The sequence below is a fragment of the Notolepis coatsorum genome (assembly GCF_963971535.1).
Source record: "Notolepis coatsorum genome assembly, chromosome: 11".
Taxonomy (NCBI): domain Eukaryota; kingdom Metazoa; phylum Chordata; class Actinopteri; order Aulopiformes; family Paralepididae; genus Notolepis; species Notolepis coatsorum.
The window spans coordinates 89,475,540-89,502,633 of NC_140175.1; the positions used below are offsets into that span (position 1 = coordinate 89,475,540).

Consider the following 27,094-nt stretch of genomic DNA (forward strand, 5'->3'; position numbering starts at 1 on the left):
GTAGACAGGCTGCAGGTTAGCCAGGCAGGCTCCCATCGGATCTAACCAAGCCCAGAGGGTCGCGCCAGAAGGGGAGCGACTTCACTTTCTCCTGCAGAAAAATTACATTCTTCCCGCCCCCCACCAGCACCCGCAAGACCACGACATATAATAAGGCAGCATGGCTTTCTTGATCAAGAGCATGATCGGTAACCCGCTGTCGGGCATCGGCCTTGGCGGCGGAGGTGACAAGGAGGAAGAGGCCGCGCCTACCGACCCGGCGAAGGCGGCGGGCATGACACGCGAGGAGTATGAGGAGTACCAGAAACAGGTGGTGGAGGAGAAGTAAGTACCACCATTTTGTTTTTTGCCGTCACCCCCTCCAACCCCCCCCCCCCCCTCCCCTCGCAAGCCGGGAACTGTTTCAAATCAAACATTTTAACAATTAAAAAAAAAGAAAAATCTATCAGCCTTATGTTATATTCTTTATTTGTATATTTTTCCATACAATTTTTTTTTTCTTTGAAAATATTTTCTATTATGTATATATATTTTTTATGTTCTGCTTGCAGCTTTTTTTCCCCACTGAAGCTTTTGTTACTCAAGGTCAGAACAGAGCGGAAGAAAACATAATGCATAATTTTCCAGAATGTTCTGTAGAAGTGGGAAAACATCCATTGATGCCAAAGGCCATTGTATAGTCCCTATAGAACAGCAATTACATAAATAATCTCCAACAGTTGATCCATTCCTCTCGTGTCAATAGCATTGTTGCCATTGTTGGAGCAGCAGCTTGCCGTCGTCACCTAGATTAACACTAATTAAAATAGAATACTCAAATATTCTCTATGAATTGATAATGGTCATTGCATTTACAACAAGACAGGAATGTATAAGAGCTTGAAGAGAATAAAATGGCTGCCATGTTGAGCCAAAATTATTCAACTGAGCTGGTGAAAGAGGGACCATAGCAATGTAAAGAATCAAAACGCAAATGACGATGTTTATGGATAATCACACAATTAAATTGAATGATATAGTATGTATTCATTATGACATTTTTATAAAATAATTTTACCAGTGATTTATTTTCAACCTAACAATGGCTTTTGTGATAGATGTTTAGAAGTCCTGTGGTATGACTGACCAGCGGGTAGCCATTTTGTTTTGTTATGTATGGTCATATGTATAATACTCTGTAGATTGCTCCACCAAAATCAACATGGATTACATAACAAAGATTAGTCCTGCCTCCAATGGTTTGGAGAACAAGTTAATCTGGTGCAAAATTACTAAATCGTTTTAAAATGAACTAGCAACACCGTATGTTTATTTATTTTAGATTTATTCAGATCCACACCTATTCCCGGTGCAGACATCATTTGACGATGGAAAATAAACACAACAAATTGTGAAACAAGGACGTTTTAAGTAGATCAGATTGAACATATTCAACAAGAATGCCTTTAACAACCATTTCAGTCATTATTACTAATATTATTACTACCACTACTACAACTACTATTACTATTACTACTCTTAAGACTACTTCTACTACTACTATTACTAATAATATTACTACTACTAATACTACAACTTTTTTATTTTTTTATTTAACCTTTATTTATCCAGGCAAGCAATTAAGAACAAATTCTTATATACAAAAGCAGCCTGTCCAAAAAGCAAAGGCCTTTTGTGGGAAGGGGGGGGGGGGGGTGGGAGGCTGTAACTAATACTACTACTATTACTAATATAATTACTACTACTACTACTACTACTACTACTACTACTACTACTACTACTACTACTACTACTACTACTACTACTACTACTACTACTACTACTACTACTACTACTACTACTACTACTACTACTACTACCAGGGGTGTAGCTCCAGATTCTGGGCCCCATGAAAGAATGTATTTGTAGGCCCCCAGTGAATGCGAGCGCACACACACACACACACACACACACACACACACACACACACACACACACACACACACACACACACACACACACACACACACACACACACACACACACACACACACACACCCCATGTATGGCATGACGGCGCTATTTTATGCTATAATTTAGTTTATATAATTACTCTGTATACACTGTAAAAGATCATTTGTATGTACAATAGTGCTGTATACACTGTAAGCGCGCGAGCGGATTTTTTTTTGGCAATTTTTTTATTGATGATAACGCATAATATGGTTTTTACCTATACATTCGTATCAGCAGTTCAGCACCTGCACTGTTGGTGGGTGAGCCTAGTAAAGGATGTCGCATTGCGTTCATCTTCAATGAATGGACCAATGCAATAGTCTACCAAAGCCCCCCCTCTCTCTCTATATATCTCACAGACACACACACACACACACACACACACACACACACACACACACACACACACACACACACACACACACACACACACACACACACACACACACACACACACACACACACACACACACACACACACACACACACACACACACACACTTCAGAAACAAACATAGTATCAATGAGAGCATCAATAATACACCTGAGTGATGTCTAGTTAAAAAAAAAAAAAAAAATGTTGGGCCCCCCCCCCCCAGTGCTGGGCCCTTGGAATCATCCTAAGCTACCCCCCCCCAGCTACGCCCCTGACTACTACTACTACTACTACTACTACTACTACTACTACTACTACTACTACTACTACTACTACTACTACTATACTTCTATTTCTACTACTACTACCACTACTATTAATAATATTACTAATATTATTACTACCACTACTACCACTACTACCACCACTACTACTACAACAACTACTATTACTATTACTACTCTTAATACTATTACTACTATTACTAATAATAATATTACTACTACTAATAATAATAATAATAATAATAATAATAATACTACTACTACCATACTACTACTACTACTGTACTACTATCAACACTACTACTACTATTATTATTACTACTACTACTACTACCATACCACTACTACTGTACTAGTATCAACACTACTACTGTATTAATACTACTACTGTTGCACTACTACTACTACTACTACTACTACTACTACTACTACTACTACTACTACTACTACTACTACTACTACTACTACTACTACTACTACTACTACTACTACTACTACTACTACTACTACTACTACTACTACTACTACTACTACTACTACTACTACTACTACTGTACTACCACTACTGTACTACTGTACTACCACTATGGCAAGCCGTTTTAACATTTATTCCCATTTTCTAGCTAACTGGGGACCTAGCTAGCTCATTCACAAGGACAATTTTGCAAATGAACTAGCTGTTGTTAAAAACGCAGGGATACTAGCTAAGGTGTGGGGGAGTTAGCGTATATAAGTTGATTGCTTTAAAAACGGAGAGAAATGTCGTATTTACGCTGTTTAAAACGGGGTGTTAGGCGAAAATCTTTGGTTTTAGCCTAACGTATGGGGTGGGGTGGAGTTCAATTCGCGAGCGGGTAAGGGGCCTACGTAATGTTTAAAGAACAACATCTAACGTTATGTGGAATTTACAAATATAGATGTGAAGAAAGATTTTGAAAAGATGTTTTAATTAGCTGTTAAATTAGATAAGTTGCCGGTGAGGAATCGTTAGAGGACGTGGCTTCCGGTTTGCGCGATGAGCTCTGGGTATCGTAGTTTTAGTGTTTAACGTTATGCTGTGTTTATGTTTCAATATTGTGTGTTTGTGAATGTTAAATGTGGGGAATGTTTGTGCTGCTGTGACACATTAAGCCTTTAGCATAAAATAGGAATAACGTTGCACCCACTGAAGTGTGGCATGTAAAATCAAGTGTTGGTTTGTTGTTTTGCCCTTGGCTCACCCTTGAGTTACCATATTGTGCTTCCTTTATGTTAATAAATATCATTTTTGTTTACAAACCTGGTCATTTCTGTCAACCAACAGGCTCATTGAAGAAATAGATGTTGCATGTTTTCTGTATGAGTGATACATTTACTATATTACTGTATAGATGTTGCATGTTTTCTGTATGAATGATATTTGCTATTATAGATGTTGCCCCAAACACCCTCCACCCCCAAACACCCTCTGCTCCACCCCAAAACAGCCCTCCGTTCCACCCCCAAACACCCTCCGCCCCCAAACACCATCAGCTAGCTGGTTAACCAACTAGCTCATTCACAAAATGGTCCTTGCGAATGAGCTAGCTAGCTACCCAGCTAGTTGATTCGCAAGGACAACCTAGCTAGCTGGGTACCCAGCTAGCTCATTCGCAAAGACATATCTGCAACCTAGGTAGTGAGCTAGCTCATTCGCAAATGTGTCTTTGTGAATAAACTAGCTGGGTACCCAGCTAGCTAGGCCATCTTTGCAAATGAGCTAGTTGGGTACCCAGCTAGTTCATTCGCAAAATTGTCCTTGTGAATGAGCTAGCTAGGTCCCCAGCTAGCTAGAAAATGGGAATAAATGTTAAAACGGCTTGCCATACTACTGTACTACTACTACTACTACTACTACTACTACTACTACTACTACTACTACTACTACTACTACTACTACTACTACTACTACTAATACTACTACTACGGCATCCCCGGCCGTGTCCTAAAAGTCTGTGCCGACCAACTGGCCCCGGTATTCACTGACATATTTAACCTGGTCTTAGAACAGGCTGTCATCCCCACCTGTCTGAAGAAGTCCACCATTATCCCTGTACCCAAAAAATCTACACCCGCTTGCCTCAACGACTACCACCCTGTAGCTCTCACCTCCATAGCCATGAAGTGCTTTGAGAAGCTAGTGAAGGGCTACATCTGTTCCTCTCTCCCCATCAACCTGGACCCCCTGCAATTTGCATATCGCCCCAACAGGTCCACGGAGGACGCCATAGCCCATGTGCTGCACACAGCAGCATCACACCTGTACAAGAGGTAGGGAAACGATGTGAGAATGCTGTTCATCGACAGCTCAGCATTCAATACCATAGTTCCCTCCAAACTCATAGCCAAGCTCAGGGACCTGGGCTTGAACTATGACCTCTGCCAGTGGGTCTTGGACTTCCTGACGGGTAGACCCCAGGTGGTGAGAGCAGGCAACTGCACCTTCTCATCCATCACGCTCAACATAGGGGCCCCCCAGGGCTGTGTTCTGAGTCCCCTCCTCTACTCGCTGTACACACACGACTGTGTGGCACAGTGGAACAACAACACAATCATCAAATTTTCTGATGACACAGTAGTGATGGGCCTGATCTCTGCCAACGACGAGAGGGCCTACCTGGAAGAGGTAAAGAATCTGTCGCAGTGGTGTCAGGAGAACTGCCTCTCCCTGAACGTCAGCAAAACAAAAGAGATGATTGTGGACTTCAGGAGGTCGGGGGTCAGGGACTACAGCCCCCTCAGCATCGACGGGGCACCGGTTGAGAGAGTGAACAGTTTCAAGTACCTCGGAGTCCACATATCCGAGGACTTGACATGGACCACACACATTGACAGTGTTGTGAAGAAGGCACGGCAACGCCTCTACTTCCTCAGGCGCCTAAGGAAGTTTCAAGTCAGTCAGAAGATCCTTAAGAACTTCTACTCATGCACAATAGAGAGCATCCTGACTGGCAATATCACTTCCTGGTTTGGGAACAGCACCGCACAAGACCGTAGCAGAATAAAGAGAGTGGCCCATTCAGCTGAACGCACAATTGGAGGGGGGCTTCCCACTCTCCACGACATTTACAACAAGCGGTGCATGGGTAAGGCTAAGAGAATAATCAAAGACTCCAGCCACCCAAACAACTGCCTCTTTGAACTGCTGCGGTCAGGCAAGCAATTCCGAAGTCGCATGGCAAGCACAGAGAGACTAAGAAGAAGCTTCTATCCTCAGGCCATCAGAATGCTAAATGACAATAACACTATGTAACATTGTAACAACCATCAAATGCACTCACAGCACACACATCCACACGCACACACTCACTTTAAACAAACAACTCACTGCAGCACCCACTTTACCCACTTTAGAACACCTAAACACACTTTATATTTATTGGTAAAGAATTTGCACTACAACCCATACCTCATTACACCTTACTGTAAATTGTACCTAAATTGTACCTCATCCCATTTCTGCATTGTACTGTATAGTATAGAGTATATTGTATTGTATTTCAGTTACTTTTCTACTCTGCATTGTACATTGTATATATGTATATATTGAACACTTTTGTCTACTTGACTTCTATTTTATAGTTATACTTATTTTATACTTATCTATTTTTATCTAGCAAAATCTCTGGAGCAAAACAGAAAGAAGCATTTTATATAAAAGTATTCTGTACTTCTGTATGACAACTAATAAAAAAAACTTGAACTTTAAACTTGAACTACTGTACTACTATTACTACTACTACTACTATTACTACTACTAATAGTAATACTACTGTACTACTATTCCTACTACTACTACTACTACTACTACTACTACTACTATTACTACTACTACTGTACTACTACTATTATTACTATTACTACTACTACTACTACTACTATTCCTACTACTACGACTACTACTACTACTACTACTACTACTACTACTACTACTACTACTACTACTACTACTACTACTACTACTACTACTACTACTACTATTACTATTACTACTACTACTACTATTCCTACTGCTGCTACTACTATAATGACTACTACTTCTATTAATTTGATAAATATTCTAATTGAAATAAAATATCTTTAGGTTATAAATGAAAGTGTTCAGATGACATGCATCCTGAGAATTACAAGGTGCATTAGGCAATTAATTACATTGGGGAGTTAATTAATTATATAAACAAAATGTAAGTTTAAATGATACTTCTTGGAATAGTATGTAATTGCGGGCCCTGTTAATAAAACTTTCATTCAATCAATCAATCTGCACTGTGATTGATTGAATGAAAATTGTATTAACAGATTGCAGAATAGGTACAATACAGTACGGCTCAATACACACAATTTTTAAGGGGATGCAGACCAGAGAAAGACTTTCGTCTTGTTTACATCAGGGTCCCCCATTTTCAATTCATAATGAATTGTAAGTAAGGGTGCAACTTGCTCAGTACAATCCATTATTTGTGGATCTATAATAACCACGTAATGAAATTTAAAAAAAAAAGTGTTCTATCTGAGACCATTTCTTAAATAGAATCCTAAGGGTTCTTCTAGGGACCCTGTTTATTTAGAGTGTAAATTATACATATGCAGACATAATTGTCTGCATAGGCTTACTGGTGTCCAACGTGCTCTAAAAGCAACTTGATTTAACTTATTTTAGTATTAGAAAGAATAGAATATCTTTATTTATCTACCACATTTTACATATAGGCTATATGCCCAGAAATTCGTCCTCTGCATTAAACCCCTCGTCAACCAATTAGGACTAGTTAGGAGCAGTGGGCAGTCACAACCTGGTGCCTACGGACCGACTCCAGCCGCAGTGTATGTACCCAGCATGATGTCTCTGTGGTGTGGGAGGAAACCATAGTACCTGCATGGAGGAAACCCACGTAAACATGGGTTCGAACACAGGCCATTCTTGCTATGAGGCAACACTGCTAAGCACTGTGCCACTGTGCAAGCAAAACAATACAATCCAGCATTACAAGTGTTATATCCTTTGTGATTAGATTAGATTAGATTAGATTCGATTCGATTCGATTTGATTTGATTAGATTCAAATGTATTGTTGTTATACAGCACAAGTACAGTACAGCGAAAAGATTGGCATCCAACCAGAGTGCCATGCAATATACTACTACTACTACTACTACTACTACTACTACTACTACTACTACTACTACTACTACTACTACTACTACTACTACTACTACTACTAATACTACTACTACTAATACTACTACTACTACTACTACTGTACTAATACTACTACCACTACCACTATTACTACTACTACTACTACTACTACTACTACTACTACTACTACTACTACTACTGTTACAAAGGATCAGATTAAACCGAATATATATATTTATTGATTGATATATATTGCATAGTATTTGTATATCGTTTGATATCCCTTGTATATTCCTTGTACATATACACGGAATATCCCTTTAGCCCAGACCATAATATTTCATTCTCCTATTGGACAGCGGTCCACCGGCGCCAGAGCCGCGCCTCCGGAGTCAGGTTCAAAGTCACCGTCAAGACATGTCTGGACATGCCCGGCCTTGCCCAGGGATACGCGACAGAAATGAGATTGGCACTAGTTTGTTCACCGTGCATATAAATACGGCGCAGGTGAATACAGAAGTATGTTACCCAATAAGTTGAAGCCTCACCCACGATACAACGTGCGGTGAAGTATGGCCTGTTTGGCCCCAGAATAGAGCATTGAGACCGCGTGCGAATTAATAACTGAATTGTCAGAGTTTGGCGCTATACCGTCGAGTGCGACATATTTCTATTAAGTCAATAATAGTCTATTTGTGTATAGTGTATCGTGCGGCTAAAGTTCTACAGTGACCAGCATCCCCAACGCTTCCTCGTATTAGCTAGAGTTCTTATCCAGGCTGGGCTGCTTTCATTGCGCTTTCACCCAAGGAGACCTAGACGAGAACCGTGTGGACATGTACACTGGATTAATCTACCCGACGACTACATAGCCCTTTGCGGCTGGAATATATTTGCTTTGGTCCTGTGATTTATGGAGCGGAGAATCGCCGACGCCTGCACGTGTTGGATTTACCCCGCTAGGAGCCAAGTCGAGTCGGCGCCTCAGAGAGCCTGAGGCCGGCTAGCTTTCTTCACTGTGGAGCTACAGTCTACGGAGAACAGCTGTATTCGTCTGTGGATCAAGAGGCTATTGCACCGTCTCCTGTACTCGGAGTCTCCTTAGTCATCGTTGACCAGACTCTCTACTACCGACAGATCTTCTACCCTTGCTGGCTTACTACCAGGGGGACCCTTCCAGTATCTCCCGCTATATTACTAGTGTACCATAGATATAATTCCCTAAGATTCAGGTTGTATAATTACCTCCTGCGTAACCAGAGAATGGACATTCATTGTTGATTTGCCTACGCACATTCCTTTGCCTTACAAGTGCATTCAAAGTATAATCGAGAAGTATTATGTACCTTTTGCTGCAATAAATACTTAAAGACAACTTTGATTGGAACCGGTTCATTGTGGGAAGTGTTCATTATATTTAGATATCATGTACTGTATGGCCAGTAATTAAAGTACATAAAGCGGTAGTGGTTTAATGATACCATACTTATCAATACAGTCAGGGAATTGTACCCCTCAGTTACAATTGGTCCTTCGAGCCGGAGGGTAACTAGTGTAATATTAATATAGTGGTATTAATATTGACATGGCCTATGATGAACACTCCACAAAACGGTTCTCCTAAAGTAGATCGCCCGCAGCGTAGACGGCAGACACCTCAGTACTTAGAGGATTACGTTGCCAATATACTACCTAGCCTTCTACAGACGGTAAACGCGGAAAAAGTAGATAGTAAAATTATGTCCGACCCTATCGCCCAGGCTACCCCGCCAATAGAGGCCCTAGTGGGTTCTAACGTAACTGACCAAGCTCACGGTAGGGACCAGGAGGGACCTGACACGACTTTACCCCCCGCCAAGACCGAAGAAGTAGTCCCCGGAGAGCTCCAGGATAAAGACAGCTCTCCAGGGATGGAACTCTACCCGCTACAAGAAGATGAGAGCACGCCGGAGATGGATCTCCAGGACTCGCCACAGGAGAACAGATCTCCAACGAGTACTGCCGGAAGCCGATCGCCTCGACCGGCGTCTTCCCCCAGCGAGGCGGACAAGATGCTGGCACAGGCACTCATCGCCACCCTGGCAGCCTCTACCGAACGCGATCGACTTCAGGGTGAACGCGATCGACTCCAAGCGCAACAGACGAGCGAGCGCGAACAAGCTGCAGACGAACGAGAGCGCCTTCACGCGCAACTCCAAGCGCAAGCCCTCCGTGAACGCGAACATTCTGCAACCGAGCGAGAGCGCTTCCAGGCGCAACAAAGGAGTGAAGACGACCGCATAAGACTGGAGACCAGACGCCTCCAGACGGAAGAGAACATTGAGAGAAGCCGCGCCGATGCGCAGCACGCCGCAGCCAATGCGCAGCGCGACGCCGCCAATGCCCAGCACGAAGCAGCGCGCGACGCCGCCCATGCCCAGCGCGAGACAGAGCGCGACCGGCTGCAGGCGCAGCTGATGGACAAATTGATCACCATGGCGACACCCCCTCTCTCCGCACGGAGCTCCCGGAGATCGTCAAGACAAGGGTCTAGGACACATTCCCCTACCCGACCAAGCGACCCGGGACCCCGCCAACAGGAGGATCCTGTCCACGTCTCCGAACCCCCTCCCCGGCCGGTCCATACGAGACCCAGCAACAGGGAAGAACCGGACCACGCCGAGAGACTGAACCGAAGACTCCAGGTCCTAGCAGAGGAAGAGGAGGAGGAAGAGGAGGAATGTCAAGCCGACCAGCAGCAACGTACTCTGGACCAGGAGGTCCAGTACAGCCCAGACGTCAGCCCCGAGGCCCTGCGCTACAAACCCCCGACTCAACTCACGGGTGAGTTTGACGCACCGTCAGCCCCGAGGAACAGTACCTGGGTACCCGACCTTCGGTACCCACCAAGTACCAGCCCAAGATGACACGCAAGAGGAGACTCGCCTAGGAGGCCTCTCCCCCAACGCTCACCGATGTGCCAGTCATCCATGGCATCGTACCATGGCACACCGACGTTCCCGGACTTCACACACGAGAACAGAGCACAGTACACAGAGCTACGAATGTGCTTAGAGACTATGCTGTCCGACGTACAAGATGAACCGTACAAGTATGCTATCCTACTCAAGCACCTGAAGGTGCCCAGAGCGCACAATATAGCGCTGGCATATTCCAGCTCTACTACCCCATACACCGCGGCTCTAGTAGCCCTCGACCAACGTTATGGACGCATATGGGACTATGTGATACAGGAGATAAGAGACATTGACCGTCTCCCCCCAGCCAGAGACAACAGAGCATTAGATGACCTCGCTATCAAGGTACAGTCCCTGGTAGGGATGCTGGGGTCCCAAAAGGAAAAAGGGATCTATGAACTGTATGCTAACTCTAATGTAGAGAGGATACTAGAGAAGCTCCCTCCCGCCCGACAAGAGCGTTTTCGGCGGCAGAGAGACTACCGCGACCCCAACGGTCCAGAGGCATCCCTCCTAGACCTATCTGAGTTCCTCGCCAGGGAGGTCAGTAGCCTACGACTCGACACGTTCGTATGGAGTGGACCAAGCCCAAGACTCGGACCTCGGGGATCAACGGATAACCGCCGGTTGGTGACCGTTATGCACCAAGCCGAATCAGTACCGCAGCACAAGAACCACCACACCCCCTCGACGAAAGAGGACCAGTGGAAGATTGAGTGCCAGTACTGTGAGGGAGAACATCGGCTGTACCAATGCGACACTTTCAGGAAGCTGACCACGGACGAGGTGAGTCAGTGGATCAAGGACCACCGCCGCTGCTTCCGCTGCGCGCGCAGCCACCTAGCAGCTGAGTGCCGCTTGAAGAAGAAGTGCAGCAGGTGCGGTGGCACCCACTTGGAGGTCCTGCATGACATCAACAGGCGTCAGCCAGGACAACAGAGTGGGCCCGTCGCGGTAATGTACCATGCCGAGGCGGTGGCACCAGTACCGAAGAGCCACCAGACCGCTCCCTGGTGTCCCGACTGCTACAGCAGACACTGGGAGTCACGGTGCGACTCGCACCAGATAGATTCTGTGTCACCACAGACAGGTGACAACCTCCCGGCAAAGGAGGTATGGAAGATCGACTGTACGTACTGCCGAGGAGGACACTGGCTGGACCAGTGCGACGTGTTCCCGGAACTGACCATCGCCGAAATGGAGCAGTGGATTGCGTCTGACCCCCCACAAGCCGGTCACCGCCGATTCTTGTGCGAGGATAACATGATAAGAATAGCCCGACGAGGCAACCGACCAACAGGAGTGCTCCACATAGACCCCAAGCAGAGCGGGACCCCCCGAGTGCTCCTCAAAGTGGTCAGAGTGCTCCTGAGCTGCGAGGACAAGGTCCTGGACACTTACGCCGTCCTGGACGATGGGTCTGAAAAGACTCTCCTCCTCGCTTCCGCAGCAGCCCAGTTGGGCCTGCGGGGTGTCAAAGATACCATGACCATACGCACCATCAGAAGGGACCAGAAGACCATAAAAGGTGAAAAGGTCTCCTTCAAGATAGCAGCGGTGGACCAGCCCGAGAAGCAGTATAGTATAACCAACGTCTTCACCAGCCACGACATAGGCCTGTCTCAGTACACCTACCCCATCCCACAGCTGATGGCTAAGTATGTGCACCTACGTCAACTACCTATACCGCTTATCGACGGCGCCACACCGACCCTGCTCATCGGCTCCGACCACGCGGACCTCATTCTCCCAATTGAGGCGGCCCACATCGGACCCAAAGGATGCCCAGTCGCGGTTCAGACCCGACTGGGATGGACGCTCCAGGGCCCCCTCTACGGACTTGACAGTCAACCCACGTCTACACGCTGCCTACACACAAAGGCGAGCGACACCGGCCACTCCCTCGTACAGCAGAGGCTATTGACATTAAGCGAGAGGCCCGTGAGAGAACCGTGGGCACCAGAGGGAGTTCGGAACTCCACCCCCCTCAGCTGCGCTTCAGACGTAGCTGACCTCGAACCCAGCACCCCAAGCGACTCCTTGACGGGGCGGCCGGGACCGGCCCCTCCTCAGACGGGGTACAGAGCAAACAAGAGAAACAGACGGAGGAGGAGGAGGCACAGCCAAGCACAGATCAAAGCAGTCTCAGGCCCGCTTCCCCCTAAGCCCCCCTTCATCCCGTCCAGTCGTCATAACCATAGACCAGTCACTACCCCGAGCTGCGTGGCCGGCCGGCCGCGTAAGCAAAGTGACCACTGGTGCCGACGGAAAGGTCAGAGTGGCAGAAGTGCTCGTCCAAGGGCGGACCTACAACCGACCCGTGGCGAGGCTGATAGAGTCGCCAAGGCTCCCCGACTCGCTTAATGACGACCATGACCCATGACTTAGTGAACTGCCCGACCCCTCACAACAGACATTGAGTAGTGGACAGTGCGGTTAATCTGTCTCTGCTTGGCTAATTAGGTGGGACTAATTAGGGGGCGGCTGTTACAAAGGATCAGATTAAACCGAATATATATATTTATTGATTGATATATATTGCATAGTATTTGTATATCGTTTGATATCCCTTGTATATTCCTTGTACATATACACGGAATATCCCTTTAGCCCAGACCATAATATTTCATTCTCCTATTGGACAGCGGTCCACCGGCGCCAGAGCCGCGCCTCCGGAGTCAGGTTCAAAGTCACCGTCAAGACATGTCTGGACATGCCCGGCCTTGCCCAGGGATACGCGACAGAAATGAGATTGGCACTAGTTTGTTCACCGTGCATATAAATACGGCGCAGGTGAATACAGAAGTATGTTACCCAATAAGTTGAAGCCTCACCCACGATACAACGTGCGGTGAAGTATGGCCTGTTTGGCCCCAGAATAGAGCATTGAGACCGCGTGCGAATTAATAACTGAATTGTCAGAGTTTGGCGCTATACCGTCGAGTGCGACATATTTCTATTAAGTCAATAATAGTCTATTTGTGTATAGTGTATCGTGCGGCTAAAGTTCTACAGTGACCAGCATCCCCAACGCTTCCTCGTATTAGCTAGAGTTCTTATCCAGGCTGGGCTGCTTTCATTGCGCTTTCACCCAAGGAGACCTAGACGAGAACCGTGTGGACATGTACACTGGATTAATCTACCCGACGACTACATAGCCCTTTGCGGCTGGAATATATTTGCTTTGGTCCTGTGATTTATGGAGCGGAGAATCGCCGACGCCTGCACGTGTTGGATTTACCCCGCTAGGAGCCAAGTCGAGTCGGCGCCTCAGAGAGCCTGAGGCCGGCTAGCTTTCTTCACTGTGGAGCTACAGTCTACGGAGAACAGCTGTATTCGTCTGTGGATCAAGAGGCTATTGCACCGTCTCCTGTACTCGGAGTCTCCTTAGTCATCGTTGACCAGACTCTCTACTACCGACAGATCTTCTACCCTTGCTGGCTTACTACCAGGGGGACCCTTCCAGTATCTCCCGCTATATTACTAGTGTACCATAGATATAATTCCCTAAGATTCAGGTTGTATAATTACCTCCTGCGTAACCAGAGAATGGACATTCATTGTTGATTTGCCTACGCACATTCCTTTGCCTTACAAGTGCATTCAAAGTATAATCGAGAAGTATTATGTACCTTTTGCTGCAATAAATACTTAAAGACAACTTTGATTGGAACCGGTTCATTGTGGGAAGTGTTCATTATATTTAGATATCATGTACTGTATGGCCAGTAATTAAAGTACATAAAGCGGTAGTGGTTTAATGATACCATACTTATCAATACAGTCAGGGAATTGTACCCCTCAGTTACAACTACTACTACTACTACTACTACTACTACTACTACTACTACTACTACTACTACTACTACTACTACTACTACTACTACTACTACTAATACTACTGTACTACTACTACTACTACTACTACTACTACTACTACTACTACTACTACTACTACTACTACTACTACTACTACTACTACTACTACTACTACTACTATTACTACTACTACCACTACTCATACCCATTGTAAACAATGTACAGGTGATTAAACTGGGTATAAAATATATAAATTAGTACTAAGTAATAGTGCTATAAGATGTATACAGCGTTGTAATATTAATATGTACTGTACTTAATACTACATACTGTACAGACACTATGGTATGTAGTATGGATATACAGTATGTTGTCCAAATGGTGACACTACAGGCTGTAACCAGCTTGCGCTCTGGTCTATAACATGATATTACCTTTTAGTCATCGATTTACTGTTTATATAAATGCTTTACTGGACTATTGGACTATTTACTATTTATTTCCATAATTATGTAACCAATAGATTCTTTGATTTGTATTATTTACTTTCTATATCATATTTATACATGATTAGTAAAGAAATGCACTTTCTCATTTGTGTGTACGTGTGTGTGTGCTTATGCGTCCCTGCACACACACATTTATACCTGTATAAAAAAATAAAGTCAAAGGTTTGACTCACATTTAATTGACTGTTAGCTTTTAATTACGTCCACGCGTGGATATACAGTAAACAAATGTAACTGTTACCAGAAATGGAAAACAAAATGCTCCACACATAACAACTGCACATGTGCTATAACTATAAAGTCCAAACAATGAGATTGGTAGTATCCTACTCCAGACCCTGGATACGTCAGACCGGTATTACGTCCCTCTTGGGGGAAAACAACTGGGGGAATAAACAGCTGTTCATATTCAACAGTTGTTCATAAACCACAACTTTAGGACAAAACATACAGATATATGAATCACACTGAAGACCATCATTGCCCAGAAATAGTCAGTTGGTCACTTGGAGATTCATAAGCTATATTTAATATTATATATATAATATAATATGAATGTGACTACTACTACTACAACTACTACTACTACTACTACTACTACTACTACTACTACTACTACTACTACTACTACAGTACTACTAATACTAATGTACTACTACAACTACTACTACTACAGTACTATTACTACAGTACTACTACTATACTACTACTACTACTACTACTACTACTACTACTACTACTACTACTACTACTACTACTACTACTACTACTACTACTACTACTACTACTACTATTACTGATGTATAGCTATTCTCTTTAAAACACAAGGTCAAAAGGTCATGCAAATATATGCATCCCTGCTATTCAGATTTTGACTTTTACTTATATAAGATATTCCTTTATTGATCCCCTTGGGGAAATTCGGGCATCATAGTAGCACAGTCGTATTTTTTTTACTGATGTTTACCTTGCTTCTATTTCAGAATGGAGAGAGATGCAGACTTCTTACACAAGAAAGCAGAGAGGGCAACGCTCCGGGTGTGTCTAAGAGACAAGTACCGGCTGCCGAAGGTAAACAACTCAAGCTGTATTTTTACTCACACTTAAAAGGATAATTATGGTTATTTTCAACCTAGACCCTATTTTTGTATCATCTGGCATCATACCGATCAATTACGACAAAAGAAAATCTTGTTGTTTTTGGATTGTGAATCAACTGGTTGGGTTTTTACTGGGAGCTGGAGGTGGCTGAGAGGATATGTTTTTTTTTTTTTATGGTAACATTCGGTAGCAAATTTTGGTTCAAAGGCAAAAGTTCAAAAGTTCAAAGGTATCAACAAAGAACAACCAACCTCAACCAGATTCTCCTCAGCAAGGGTGCGGTGTTCTACAGTGATTGGCTGAAACATCTTTTCTTGATGTATTTTCCAAACCCTTAACATAAAGTTTGCAGCAAAACAGTTATTATGACCATGGAAATGCAGCCTTTCATTACAAATAGTTATCGAGTAACATTTGGCAGCAACTGCTGCTCGGTTCAATTTCGAGTTCAAAAGCAGAGGTACCAAAAAAAGAACAGCAAGCCTCGACCAGATGCTCCTCAGCAAGGCTGAAACTTCAGTTGTTGATGTGTTTTCCAAACCGTTAACACCTAGAATGTGCAGCAAAACAGTTACAAACATGACAACGGAAACGCAGCCTCTGTGGAAATGTTGAAAATCAGCTCAGTGTGGCTGGGTAGCGCAGTGGACTAAGCACTTGCCTATACCACCGCAGAGACTCTGGGATCTAATCCAGCTGTCAGCGGTACCTCCGGCTTGGCTAGACAAGCTGGTGGAGTATGTGTCCTGGGCGTTGTAAACTGCGACTTCTACTGGTCCCTGTTCAGCAGGGAGGGGATCTGGGGGAAATAGGGTGAGCCTCCACACGTGTTACGTTCCCCCAGTGAAACTCCTCGCTGTCAGCTGAAAAGAAGCGGCTGGCGACTCCACATGTATCGGAGGAGGCATGTGGTAGTTCTACACCCTGCCCAGGCCGGCCGACAGTGGGGCAATGATGCGGGCAACGACCAGGAAGGGAATTGGCATAACGACTAAATTGGGATGGGTGAAATATACAGAAAAAATCTTAAATAAAATAAATAAAATATCAGTGCTTTCTTTTCATTCGATTACTCATGTTCTTCTTTCTTTCCATTTAGCAAAGGACAGAGCGGTAACAACTGACACTCAATCTCCCAAGTCATTGTTGGGCAGTGATTGTCATGGTTTTTGCCTTATTTCACCTTTCTGTGAGGGACAGCTGTCTATTTTTGCTTTATTTCACCTCTCTGTGAGGGATAGCTGTCAATCCCTGTTCCCTGTGGTTAATTGCCTCATGGGTCGGCAGGTGTGTGGGCTTGATTGCACCTGATGCAGTGCAGCTGTGCCTATGGCCATGTGGAGTCTATTTAAGGTTGGCTGTCCTTTTGGTCACGCTCATTATATTGAAGTGTAGTCTGATCTCTGATTCAGAATTGAGCTTTATGGTAGTCATTCTTATTTTAGGCTACTCACGTGATTCTACACATAAACTCCCTTAGTGGAGGTTTATTGTTTTACTTTTTCCAATATAAACTCCTTTATTAGGAGGTGTCCTTGTGGCTTATTTACTTTTACACTATACCTCTTTATTGAGAGTAGTCCTGTTTTTTGGGACTTGATTTATTTTCTTAATTACTCACTTTGAGATTTCCACCTGTAAAGGTTGTTTTCTGTTGTTTAATTTTTCCCCTCTCCTAAAATATCTGCGTAAGCAGTCTAGTGGTTGTCCGTTTAACGGATAACTTTAAGAGTCCCTGTTATCTGCTCATGACCCCCACACACACACACACAGCCCTCACAGAATGAAAAAGCCATGACTGGGTCAGCAGATAACACAGGTCTCGAACAAGCACTAGCTGTGCAGCGTCAAGGATTGCTTTCACATGAGGAAGCTATTGTACAATTACAACAACAACAAGCTCTCATGGTGCAACAGCATGGGAAGATGTATGAAGGATTGCGCAAGATGGATAGTTCCATGCGTGATTTGGCTGACCGCATAGCGAATGCACAATTACCTCCCCCTCACCAGAGCCCACCTAATGTCTCTCAAGCACTACTCACAGGCCCCCGGTCATTACCTTGTGAGGCTAAAGTCCAGCTCCCCTCACGCTTTAATGGGGAGTCAGGTAAATGCTGTGGTTTTCTGGCACAATGCCAAATAGTGTACAGAGCCCAGCCTTCTCGTTTTCAGTCTGAGGATTCACGTGTTGCCCTAATTCTATCCCTGTTGGAGGGACCTGCCCTCGATTGGGCTGTTCCACTCATACGGGCTCAGGCCCCAGTTTTAAACGACTCACAGGGACTCATGAATGAGATGGAGATCGTTTTTGATCATGAACTCTACGATAAAGAGGTTGCCATGAAGCTGACGCGCATGCGCCAGGGCGCCAGTAGTGTAGCTGAGTTTTCCATCGCTTTCAGGACACTGGCTGGGGCTACAGGCTGGCCTGAGGGACCCCTCATCACTTTGTTCACCAACGCGTTATCTAATCAGGTTAAAGATGCTTTGGCAGTTGTGGGATCTCCAGACAATTTTGACACACTGGTCACTACCGCCATACGCGTTGATAACCGGATCAGAGACCGTGAGCGTGAGAGGCGGGGCCAACGTTTTCGTGTCCCGCTGGAGGAAGTTTTGTCCTTTCCTCCACAACCTTCAGTGGCCAGCTCGTCTGAACCTATGCAGGTGGACAGCACTTCTGTGCGTGACTACAGGCAGACTGGTTCTCATGTGGACTGGTGCCGGGACTGCAGGATAAAAGGTCACACGAGGGTGGAGTGTCCGAAACTGAAGGGAAACGGTCAGTCTCGCTAGTGGGCCGAGAGACACTAGTGAGACATCACATCACCCCCTTTCGAACCTTTTTGCCTGTGGTTTTAGGCTGGAATAGGCAGTCTGTTAAGGTTGACGCCTTTTTAGACTCAGGGGCAATGGACAGTTTCATCGATTCCAGATGGGCTGAGGACTCTAAAATACCTGTACATCCCCTCCATAAGCCCTGTAGTGTCACAGCGCTTGATGGACGGCCATTGGGTACAGGCAGTGTCACCAAAAGAACCAATTATTTATCTATGCGGGTTGCTTATGGGAACCATTCTGAGCGCATTCGATTATTTTTGGTGGATTCCCCCACGTATCCCATTGTGCTGGGCCATTCTTGGCTTAGTAAACACAAGCCACAGATAAATTGGGGTGAGGAGAGGGACACTGTCATGCAGTGGGGCTCCCAATGCCGTCACCGTTGTTTCCAAATTCCTCCGTCACCCACGAGTTATGATCAGTTTAGTGAGAGCGGTTGTGATCCTGTTGAAGCAGTGGGAGGTCTTGGTTTCCAGAGCCCATTCTCTCAACCATTGCATTGGAATGGGATCCACAGTTTGATTGGGACTCCCTCGGTGAGGAGGTTCTGGCGGAGGACAGTTTAGACAGTTTAGAGGTTCTGTGTGAGGACTTCTCCTCGCTTACTTGTACAGCTGACCCCCTCATGGAGAGCACCAACATCATGCGCGTGCAGTCACACCTGTTACCAGAGGGAGTTTCCACTGTCTATGCTAACCTCAGTGAGGTGTTTAGCAAACAAAGGGTTACCATCCTGCCACCGCACCGACCTTATGATTGCGCCATCAAATTGCAGCCGGGCTCTATTCCCCCTCATGGTTCCTTGTACTCGTTGTCGGTCCCCGAAAGCACAGCTATGAACACCTACATCAAGGAGGCTGTGGCTACCGGTTTTATTAGACCTTCCACTTCACCTGCGGGTGCTGGATTCTTTTTTGTGGGAAAAAAGGATGGAGGACTGAGACCCTGCATCGACTAGAGAGGTCTGAACAGCATTACAGTAAAAAAACGGTATCCCCTTCCCCTGATGAACTCTGCATTCGAACGCCTCCAGGGGGCATCCATTTTTACCAAACTTGATCTCCGCAATGCCTACAATCTGGTGCGCATACGCCAAGGGGATGAGTGGAAGACTGCGTTCAACACTCATAATGGTCACTACAAAGACCTGGTGATGCCATTTGGTCTTACTAATGCCCCTTCAGTTTTTCAGGCGTTAATCAATGACGTGCTCAGGGAGACGTTGGAAAAGTTTGTTTTCGTCTACTTAGATGACATTCTGATATTCTCCAAGTCAATTTCTGACCATGTCAAACATGTCAGGCAGGTCTTGAGGTGCCTTTTGGATGCACGGTTGTTTGTGAAGGCTGAGAAGTGTGCCTTCCATGTCCGCTCTGTGTCCTTTCTGGGATTCATTGTATCTGAGGGGAGGATTCAAATGGACCCCAAAAAGGTGTCAGCAGTGACAGACTGGCCTACACCCGTCTCGGTCAAGCAGGTGCAACGATTCCTAGGATTTGCAAACTTCTACCGTTGTTTTATTCGTAATTTCAGTTCAGTGGTATCACCTATCACTGCACTCACCAGGAAGACAGCACCTTCCCATTTCCAGTAGACTCCCAAGGCTGAGGCAGCGTTCATTGAGCTTAGGAGAAGGTTCAGTTCTGAGCCTATCCTCATTACTCCTAACCCATCCCTGCCATTTATCGTCGAGGTAGATGCTTCTGAGCTTGGAGTCGGAGCTATTCTGTCTCAACGCTCATCGTCCGACGGTAAGGTACACCCATGTGCGTACTATTCACGTGGGCTCTCGCCGGCTGAAAGAAACTATGATGTTGGGGACAGAGAGCTGTTGGCGGTCAAGTTGGCATTGGAGGAGTGGCGCCATTGGCTAGAGGGAGCTGAACACCCATTCACAGTTTGGACAGACCATACAAATTTGTAATATATCCAGGGTGCTCAGAGGAGAAACTCGCGACAGACTCGCTGGTCACTGTTTTTCTCTCGGTTTAATTTCCTCCTGACGTACCGTCCCGGGTCTAAAGATATCAAGCTGGATGCTCTTTCCCGGTTATATGATGGATCAGAAGAGGACCGTCCTCCTGAGCCCATTGTTCCTGCAGGACAGATCCTAGCTCCTGTGACATGGAGCATTGACTCTGCTGTGCGGAGAGACAACGTTTGGAACCAGATCCGGGTAGGGTGCCCCCGGGTCGGTTATTTGTACCAAACAGCATTCGTTCTCGGGTGTTGAAGTGGGGCCACTCCTCTCGGCTGACAGGACATCCCGGAGTGCACAGAACTCGTGACTTCTTGGCCAGAAGGTTCTGGTGGCCTGGTATGATGAAGGACATTCGGGAATTTGTGGCAGCCTGCCCCGTTTGTGCACGGAACAAAGTTTCTCAACAGTCACCACCAGGGCTGCTTCATCCTTTGCCCATTCCTAGTCATCCGTGGAGCCACATCGCCATGGATTTTGTGACTAGTCTGCCTCCTTCTGATGGTCACAGCGTCATCATGGTGGTGGTGGATAGGTTCTCCAAAGCAGCTCACTTCATTCCGCTGGTCAAGCTGCCATCTGCTCAGGAGACCGCTCAACTGGTGGTTGACCATGTCTTCCGAATTCATGGCATCTGCCAGGACGTGGTGTCGGACCGTGGACCCCAGTTTACTGCTCGGTTTTGGAAGGCATGCTGTGCTATACTGGGTGCGACGGTTAGCCTGTCATCAGGGTTCCACCCGGAGAGCAATGGGCAAACAGAGTGCACCAACCAGTCTATGGAGAGTACGCTTCGCTGCTTGGCCTCCTCCAATCCGACCACTTGGAGTCACCAACTGGCATGGACAGAATATGCACATAATTCATTGTGCAATGCATCCACTGGTCTCTCCCCATTTGAGGTTCAGTTTGGGTATCAGCCTCCACTGTTTCCTGAACAGGAGAGGGACGTGGGGGTGCCATCTGCCAAGGCGTTTATCCGTCGGTCTCGGGCAACATGGAAGGGGGTGCGTTCGGCTCTTGTGCATGCTGCGGCCCGGCACAAGCGGTCGGCAGATGTACACCGTCGCCCTGCGCCTTCCTACCGTGTGGGCCAACAGGTGTGGCTTTCCACACGCGACCTTCCATTATGGGTGGAGTCGTGCAAACTCGCTCCCCGTTTTGTGGGCCCTTTCACTATTGTTCGCAAGATAAACCACAATGCGTCTTCGGTTACCCTCGTCGATGAGGGTACACCCTACATTTCACGTATCCCACCTTAAGCCGGTTCGGAGGAGCAGGTTGGTTCCTGCAGAGAGACCTCCACCTCCCCCTCGATTCGTTGATGGCCAACCTGTGTATACAGTACGGCGTATCATGTCCAGTAGGCGGGTTGGTAGGGGTATACAGTACCTGGTGGACTGGTAGGGTTATGGGCCAGAGGAGCGCACATGGGTTCCGGCCAGGGACATCTTGGACCCTGAGCTTGTTCGGGAGTTTCGGAGACGTGTCTCAAAGGGTCCGTCTGGAGCCGCTCCCTAGAGGGGGGGTCCTGTCATGGTTTTTGCCTTATTTCACCTTTCTGTGAGGGACAGCTGTCTATTTTTGCTTTATTTCACCTCTCTGTGAGGGATAGCTGTCAATCCCTGTTCCCTGTGGTTAATTGCCTCATGGGTCGGCAGGTGTGTGGGCTTGATTGCACCTGATGCAGTGCAGCTGTGCCTATGGCCATGTGGAGTCTATTTAAGGTTGGAGATCGCAGTGTCAACTGCTTTTTCATTTCCTAGTGTTGGCTGTCCTTTTGGTCACGCTCATTATATTGAAGTAGTCTGATCTCTGATTCAGAATTGAACTTTATGGTAGTCATTCTTATTTTAGGCTACTCACGTGATTCTACACATAAACTCCCTTAGTGGAGGTTTATTGTTTTACTTTTTCCAATAAACTCCTTTATTAGGAGGTGTCCTTGTGGCTTATTTACTTTTACACTATACCTCTTTATTGAGAGTAGTCCTGTTTTTTGCGACTTGATTTATTTTCTTAATTACTCACTTTGAGATTTCCACCTGTAAAGGTTGTTTTCTGTTGTTTAATTTTTCCCCTCTCCTAAAATATCTGCGTAAGCAGTCTAGTGGTTGTCCGTTTAACGGATAACTTTAAGAGTCCCTGTTATCTGCTCATGACCCACACACACACACACACAGCCCTCATAGTGATAGGGAGAGATTCCCTTCGTGAGCTAAAGCAGGAAAAACAGGCAGCTTCATAACGCTAGCTTGAAGCTTTTTCTTCTTTATCCCTTCAGCAGCAGCACTTTGCCGTTTTCGGCTCAGGTCAAAGGGAGGCGGAAGACCGTGTCAACAGATTAGGGAGCAAGACATTCAAGAGACCTTCCCGTCCCGTCCCGTTTTGCACCTTGAGTCTTAAAGAGCCATCTGCCACTCTCTGAGTAGGTGTCTCCCAGTGAGTCCAGAGGGAACACAAGGCTGTGTGTGAACTGACTTTGAGGAAAGGACCACATCTATTTCAGTGGATATATATACATACATACATTTATAGATATATATGTACACTGTTTTGATTACAAGCTATTTGAAGGACATCTAATAAGAGAAGGATTAAATTAGCTATAATGGAAGGAGAGAAAAAGGTATGGTGGGATTTTATCATTTGTCTTTTCGTTGTTTTTCTTTTAAAGGATTCTTAATTGTGGCCCTATTGTTCATAAATCAATCTACTGCAAAGACCATGTTTTCATTGTGAAAGAGCAAAAATAAGTGTGAGTTTTGCGTATGTGATACAATTCTTTCATTGAGATGTATACTGCTACATGGGTAACCATGTTTGCTGCCTACGTTCAACATAATGCATGCATAATGTTCAGTCTTCAATTCAATACATGCGTTTCCTTCCTCCATACTCTTTTAATTTGAACACCTGTAGGACAATGGTGGAAAGATTAGAATGAGTCTAATTGTATCGCTTAATTAGTGTTTTGCATCGCACGCGACAAAAGCGGCTGTGTATGAGGTGGCGTCTTCAGTGGGACAATGTCTGTGTAGTTTTCACCCTGACAACCTTGAGTGCCATAAGGAGGCTGAGATGTTCTATTCTGTTGACTCCTTTGTTTTAATAAGGCGGGCAAAGAGTCAATGCAATCAAGAGACGACTTGAACATTTGACCGTGTTTTAATAAGAACGAGCACTTGCACAGAGGTGAACACCTTGGCACGGCAGTCTAATGGCATTATATGGTCTCGTGCGCCGCTATAGAGGATATCTTTAGACCTCTGTAAGGATTCAGAGAGGGAAGGCGAGAGCTGGTTTGGGATAATCCTTCGGATTGATGTTTAAAAGTAGCCACGGCAGAGTTTTGTGTGATTATTCAGGATATTGAGTCAGTGAGGGGAATGCCCCCCGTCTTAAGAATTCACAGATGTTCTTCCTGTGGCCCGGAGGACCCTCCGATCGGTGATGTCACTGGAATGTAAGATCTGGGTCTGCTCCATAGACAATGAATGGACCAATGACTCTATGACGTCATTATTTGTGTGAACTCTTACACCCAAAGGAGTTTATATTCTAGCATTGTTAGAAGGCCTGAACCAGAATGAAAAGCTCCAGTGCTGAAGAGCTCACACAAAACATTTTATAGACTCTGTCAGAGCCCCGTTCATTGTCATGGAGCAGTCCCGGATTGTACATCCCAGTAACAGGAGGGTTATCTCAGATTTCTAGCTGACTGAAATGTCCTGGGGCACAGTGGCATTCCCCTTTAACTGTATATCCAGAAGGCATTGAATATAGTGTGCCTATGAAGTTACAAGGTATTGCTGACAAAATAGTCATAGAAGTGTTGGAAGGAGACAGCCCAAAATATTAAAACAATGTAACAAAATAGGGGCATACAGACCCTCATCTGCACTTTTGTTTACACTGTATATCCCCCCCCCCATGCTGCTATGATGCCCGAATTTCCTCATGGGGATCAATAAAGGAATTGATTGATTGAATCTGAATATATGCTATGAGTAGGAGTGAAAGTAAACAGTATAAACAGTTTCAGGCAGACTCAAGTGTAAAGAACAAAGAAAAGCACAATTCCCCTATTCATTGCAAATATACGATCGATAAATTGCACTGTCCAAAGTAACAGTAAGGCTCTGTGATTTATTTTTAACAGTTCTTGGACAATGGAGTACTATGACCTCTGGATATGAGTTATAATCTGGTGTTGACTGGGTGGACCATACTGTACATGTTAGTAGAAGAAGTGTATTGTAGGTTTTGACAATAAGAAAAACATACAATTAGACCAGCCTTATCCTTTAAAAGGAAACAACAGCGTTTACATATTTTCTTTTATTACCATTATTCTGTACAACGCTAGAAAAAAAGCCTGCAATGTACTCATGTCTTGAGGACATAATTTATACACTGGTTTGTACACGTGTAATAATTTTCTCAACAAAGTGTCAATCTTGCTATAGGAGATGCTTGTGTGTTGGATCATATTGTCTCTGATTTGTGTTGTATGAGTTGTAAATGGCTTTGTCTGTCTCAGTCAAAACATTACTATGCCCAGCCTCCTTTAAAAATGGTCAGTCTTGGTACAATAGGCTCTGCACTTGTAGATCTAGTAGGGTAGTATTATGGCCGGGCCTTTGCTGTCAGGGTTCCCAAGCTGCGGAACGCCCTGCCAGAGGAACTCAGGCTCGTTCAATCAGGATCTTCTTTTAAATCATTTCTTAAAAAGGACTTTTACAGACAAGCCCTTTCATAATGCCTTTATTCATTTTCAACTCAAAATTTCATCTGTGTCTCTATTTCTCTCTTGCTTGTATGTATCAATGTATTGGTTGTGCAATGCACTTTAGTTTACTCAGTTTATTTGATCAGGGAGAGTGCATATCAATCAACAGTTATACATTTATAAATTAGTGCTGTCAGGCGATAAGATTTTTGTATCTAATTAATTACAGGATTTGTAATTAATTAATCTAATTAATCACAATTTAATCGCATAACCATTTTAGGCCTGATATTTTATATTCTATAATCATATTTCAAATTGCATGTGTCCGGATGGCAGAATTCAGTATTGTATCTACAAAACCTTCTGTTTAATCATCTTCCCTTTATTCATTTGCTTAGATTTTTCAGGTCTGGTCAATTTTAGCATGGTGTTCAGTCATGTTTCTCATTTGGTTCATTACAATTTACTCAAGCCTAGTAACAGACACAGTATTTCTGACACTGGGAATACATTCCCTGAGATCCATAGATGTCCCTAGAATCAGATACCAAGAACATGCAAATGGACCATTTAAAAAAAGAAAAATGTAAATGTTTATTCTACGTTCTTATGGAATGAGTGAGATTTATAAAAAAAAAAAAAATTAGTTAATTTTCATAACGCGATCATTTGCTGTGTAATTAATTAATCGAATTAACGTGATAAACTGACAGCCCTATTATAAATTAATAAAAATGAAAAACTGTAAATATGCCAACGTTAGCAGGGTTGCTTGTTTTCAGTTGTAGTCCCTGGGCTAGATGTTTAAGCCAGAAAATAAACAGAAAAATAGAAGGACATTAAATCTAATATAAAAACAACTGTTTTGTATAAATTGTTACAAAGTACTATAAATATTATTATCATTATTATTATTGTTATCATTATTATTATTGTTATTATTATTATTATTATTATTATTATTATTATTATTATTATTATTATTATTATTATTATTATTATTATTATTATTATATTATTATTATTATTAAGTCTCTACAAGATATCTCTCTAATTACATCACTGCCTGGCTGAGTTCTGACCATGTCGTCCATGCTGCTGCCTTCCACAGAGCGAGCAGGACGATAACATGCTCGAGATGGCTGGGGACGACGTGGACGTACCAGAGGAACTCCTCAAGATGGTGGACGAGGACGCCACGGAGGAGGAGGGCAAGGACTCCCTCCTGGGCAACCTGCAGAATCTGCAGAACATGGACATGGAACAGCTGAAGGAGAAGGCCTCTGCCACCGTCACCGAGCTCAAGACCAAGGCAGAGGAGAAGTGCACCGTCATGTAA

The 27,094-nt window shown here is 44.7% G+C and overlaps 1 protein-coding gene across 1 annotated transcript; it reads left to right on the forward strand.

Moving 5' to 3' along the window:
- Positions 1 to 160: 160 nt before the first annotated feature.
- On the forward strand, positions 161 to 27,094 carry cplx4a (complexin 4a; the record flags this gene model as incomplete). Its single annotated transcript, XM_084324340.1, has 3 exons — positions 161 to 324; positions 16,081 to 16,168; positions 26,867 to 27,094. The coding sequence occupies 3 exons, from the start codon at positions 161 to 163 to the stop codon at positions 27,092 to 27,094; spliced, it is 480 nt and encodes a 159-aa protein (XP_084180466.1).